General features: G+C 40.0%; 1 protein-coding gene across 1 annotated transcript; it reads right to left on the bottom strand.

Moving 5' to 3' along the window:
* Positions 1–242: 242 nt before the first annotated feature.
* LOC122096869 (endogenous retrovirus group K member 7 Pro protein-like) lies at positions 243–851 on the bottom strand. Its single transcript, XM_042667384.1, has one exon. The coding sequence runs from the start codon at positions 849–851 to the stop codon at positions 243–245; it is 609 nt and encodes a 202-aa protein (XP_042523318.1).
* Positions 852–4735: the final 3884 nt, after the last annotated feature.

Here is a 4735-nt window from a genome sequence, read left to right as displayed (position 1 = left end):
TAATTTGCATTTGTCCATTAATTGCACGCAAGTCATGTAGCAATCTCCACTTTCCAGATTTCCTTTTTATTACAAAAATAGGAGTATTCCAAGGAGAAACAGAAGGTTTAAGGTGCCCCAGTTCTACCTGTTCTTGTACTAGTGTTTGAGCAGCAGCACGCTTTCCGAGGGCAGTGGCCACTGAGGCACCCATACTGGATCCCCCGTCTTCCAAACTATGGGAATGCCCGCCCCAGTGGCCGCTATGAAAAACCCAGTCCCTGTTTGTCTAACTTTTGTTTTACTTGGATGGGCTCTTTATTGCCTTGTAGAAATTTCCCTAGGCCAAAGCCAGGATGATACCCCATGCGAGTCATCATATCTTGGGAAACAGCTGAATATTCATTGCTCAGAGTAAACCCCATCTCTTTTAACAGATCTCTTCCCCACAATGATACTGGCAGCTCTAGCACGTAAGGCTGAATAGTGCCTGAGTGGCCTTCATCGTCCTTCCGGGAGAGTTGTCTTGCACTCATTTCAGGAGTTTTTGCGTATCCTAGGCCTTGTAATGCTTGAGGAGAGGTCTGTATAGGCCATCCCAACGGCCAATCCTTTTTTGCAATTATACTTTTATCTGCTCCATTATCTAGAAGACCTAATATCTTTTTATTGTCTATTTTTAGTTCTAGCACTGGTCTTTGGTCCAAATCAAGAGATATAAATGTCAGATCTACTCCTGTGGATCCGAAACCCTTTTCTGCCCTAGTCTGTTGCTGCGCTTCAAAATGCTCATGGAGGCTAGGTAAAATAAGCAGCTGTGCAATGCGGTCACCAGGAGATATGGCAAAAATTCCTTTTGGTGACTCAACCATGATTTTAATAGTTCCAGTACAATCAGGGTCTATTACTCCAGGGTGTTTTAAGACCCCGTAGAATAACAGACGATCTGCCCAAAAGCAACCCTACTGTTCCTGGTTCTAAGGGTCCCTGGAAATCTGTATCCACTAACTGAACGCCCATTTGGGGGGGGTTAGTACGTGTCTGGTGGTGGCGCGGAGGTCCAGTCCTGCGGAGCCCGCAGTTGCTCTCCGCGGTTCTGTGGGTGCCGTAATGTCGGGGACTGTTCCAGTTTTGATTGTCCTTGCTCCAATTCCCCATATATTTGTGGGCCCTGAGGACTTCTTGGCCTCCACAAATAAAAAAGTAGAGGAAATCCAGCAGAGGGAGAAAGAATCTAATGAAAAGGTAGGAACCTAGATTATGGAGTGGAAAGAACAGTCTGATAACCAACTCCAGGAGGTAAGGCAATCTATTCAAGACTTGAAAGAGAACCTTAATAAAGGGCTGGGCACCATTAAGAAGACCAGCAAGAAGGAAAGGAGTTAAACAACAAAGTACAAAGTCTTCAACCTAGAATGGAAGAAGCCGAAGAAAGAATATAGGTAGCTGAATACAGTTTAGACTCCAAAGAGAAAGAGCACACCATTTTTCATAACAAAATTAAGCATGACAGATCAATGCAGGAAATACAGGAAACGTTCAGAAAGCTTAATTTGAGAATAACAGGAATACAAGAGGGGCTGGAGAGGGAAGCAAATGGATTAGGAAATGCATTCAGCAAAATTCTAGCAGAGAACTTCCCAAATATACAAAAGGACAGGCCCATACACATGCAAAAAAGCTTTTAGAAACCCAAATAGACCAGAATAGGACGTCCCACCTCTACATTACAATCCATACCGCTCAATAGCCACTAAAGAAAGAATTCTTAAAGCTGCCAGGGAGAAGAGATCAATCACATATAAAGGTAACCCAATCAGAATTACCTCAGAATTCACAGAAGACACTATAAAAGCATGAATGTCCTGGAAAGAGGTATGCCATGTCCTAAAGTCAAATAACTACCAACCAAGAATAATCTACCCAGCTAACCTCTCATTCACAGCAGAAGGACAAATAAAAACCTTCCACAGCACGTTAAATCTGATGCAATATACCGCTTACAAACCAGCTCTTCAAAAATTCCTCAAAGAGGTTCTATATATAGAAAACCAACTAGAACAGAATATAGTCAATGAAGTGGTCCACAAACACAGAAATATGTAATCACAAGAACAGCCCAGACACAGCTTCCCCCACAAAAATTGGATAAAATGGTAGGGACAGACAAACACCTCTGTGTCTTAACCCTCAATATTAATGGTCTTAACTCTCCAATTAAGCGACATATATTGTCCAGTTGGATCAGAAAGTAAGATTCTTCTATCTGCTGTCTTCAAGAGACACACCTTGCCCACAAAAATAAACATTCTGAAAGTGACAGGCTGAAATAAAATATATCAATCAAATGGACCCCATAAACAGGCAGGATTTGCAATCCTAATATCAGATAAATAGACTTCAAATTAAAATCAATGAGAACTTATAAAGAAGGTCACTACATACTAATTAAGGGATCTCTTCTTCAGGAGGATATTATGATCCTAAATATCAACTCACCAAATAATAGAGCACCAAAATTTATCTAACAAACACTACTTTCACTCCAGTCTCACATAGATTCAAAGACATTAATTGTTGGGGAATTTAACACACCATTCCTTTCAATAGAGAGATCAATATGGCATAAACTCAAGAGAGAAACCTCAGATCTTAAAATATGCAAAGATCAACTAGACTTAACAGACATTTAATGAATATGTCACCTAGCAGCATCAGATTACACCTTCTGCTCAGCAACACATGGGGCATTCTCCAAAATAGACATCATTCTAGGCCATTTAGCAAATCTGTCCAAATTTAAAAAACATTGAAATTATGCCCCGTATTCTGTCAGACCACAAGGAATAAAATTAGAATTCAACATCAAAAGCCACCAAAGGAAATACTGTAACACATGAAGGCTGAACAACACACTGTTGAATCATCAGTGGAAGGAAGAGACTAGAAAGTAAACACAACTGTTCATGACATTCAACAAAAATGAACACACAAATTACCAGCTTCTCTGGGACAGAGAAAGGCAGTACTCGGAGGCAAGTTTATAGCTCTGAGTTCCTCCATTAACAAATTGGAGAGATCTGAAACTAAAAATTTAATGAGTCACCTAAAGCTCCTAGAAAAAGAACGAGCTAAACCCAAATTCAGTAGATGGGAACAAATAATTAAAATTAAATCCAAATTAAATAAATTACATTTAAAGAAAAACTATAGAAAGACCTGACAAAACTGACAAAACTGATTCTTGGAAAAAATTAATAGAATTGACAGACCCTACCAAATCTAATCAGAAAAAAGTAGTACACACGCAAATAAACAAACTCAGAGATTAGAATGGAAACATCGCTGTAGAAATAGCCAAGATTCAGGGGCTGAGAAGGTGGCTCAGTGGTAGAGCGCTTGCCTTGCAAACTTGAGGCCCTGGGTTAGATTCCTCAGCACCACATAAGCAAAAAGAAAAATGCCGGAAGTGGCACTGTGGCTCAAGTGGTAGAGAACTAGACTTGAGCTGAATAGCTGAGGGACAGTGCCCAGGCCCAGAGTTCAGGCCCCACGACCAGACTCCCCCCAAAAAAAACAAAAAGAGAAATAACCAAGATTCAGGATATACTAAGAGGATACTTCTCAAAACTTTATGTTATTAAGTTTGAGAATCTTAAAGGTATGGACAAATTTCTATCAAATATTGACATGCCCAAACTAAACCAAGATGATTTAAACCAACTTAACAGAGCCATATCAAGCATCAAAATAGAAGCAGCAATAAAAGACCTCCAACTTTTCCCAGGTGCCGGTGGCTCATGCCTGTAATCCTAGCTACTCAGGAGGCTGAGATCTGAGGATCACAGTTCAAAGCCAGCTTGGGCAGAAAAGTCCGTGAGTCTCCAATAAATCACTAGAAAAAACAGAAGTGGTGCTGTGGCTAAAGCAGTACAGTTCTCACCTTGATCTGAAGTGTGCAGGGACAGTGCCCAGGTCCAGAGTTTAAGTCCCATGACAGGCAAAAAAAGAAAAAAAGACCCCCCCCCCCCCCACCAAAGAAAATCCAGGACTAGATGGATTTACATCTGGATTCTACAAAGCCTTCAAGGCAGAACTCACACCAATACTGCTCCGTCTCTTCAATGAAATTAAAAGTAAAATATACCTACCACACTCTTTTTATGAATTCAGCATAATCCTCCTCCCAAAACCAGGGACTCATCAAAGAAAGAGAACTATAGACCCATTTCTTTGATGAATTTCGATGCAAAATTTCTCAATAAAATCTTGGCCAATCAACTTCAACAACTCATCAAAAAAATCATACACTGAGATCAAACAGCATTCATTTCAGTGATACAAAACTGGTTAAACATAAACAAAACGATATAATTCATCTCATCAACAAGAGCAAGAATAAGAACCACATGATTATCTCAATAGATGTGGAAAAACTTTCACAAGATCCCACACTTATGATGAAGGCTCTGGATAAACTAGGAATCCATGGAACATTCCTCAATACAATAAAGGCTGTATATGACAAACCTACAGCCAGCTTTATACTTAATGGCGAAAAGATAAAACCATTTCCTCTAAATTCCAGGAACATGACAAGGATGTCCACTCCCTTCAGTTCTATTCAAACTAGTATTCGAATGCCTAGCTAGGGCAATAAGAGAAGATGCTGACATAAAGGGGATCCGAATAGGGGAAAGTGAAGTAAAACACTTTCTCTTTGCAGAAGATATGATCTTGTATATACAGAAACCTA

This window comes from Dipodomys spectabilis, unplaced genomic scaffold, assembly GCF_019054845.1.
Source record: "Dipodomys spectabilis isolate Male_0828 unplaced genomic scaffold, ASM1905484v1 ptg000396l, whole genome shotgun sequence".
Taxonomy (NCBI): domain Eukaryota; kingdom Metazoa; phylum Chordata; class Mammalia; order Rodentia; family Heteromyidae; genus Dipodomys; species Dipodomys spectabilis.
This window is presented reverse-complemented; position numbering and strand designations above follow the sequence as displayed.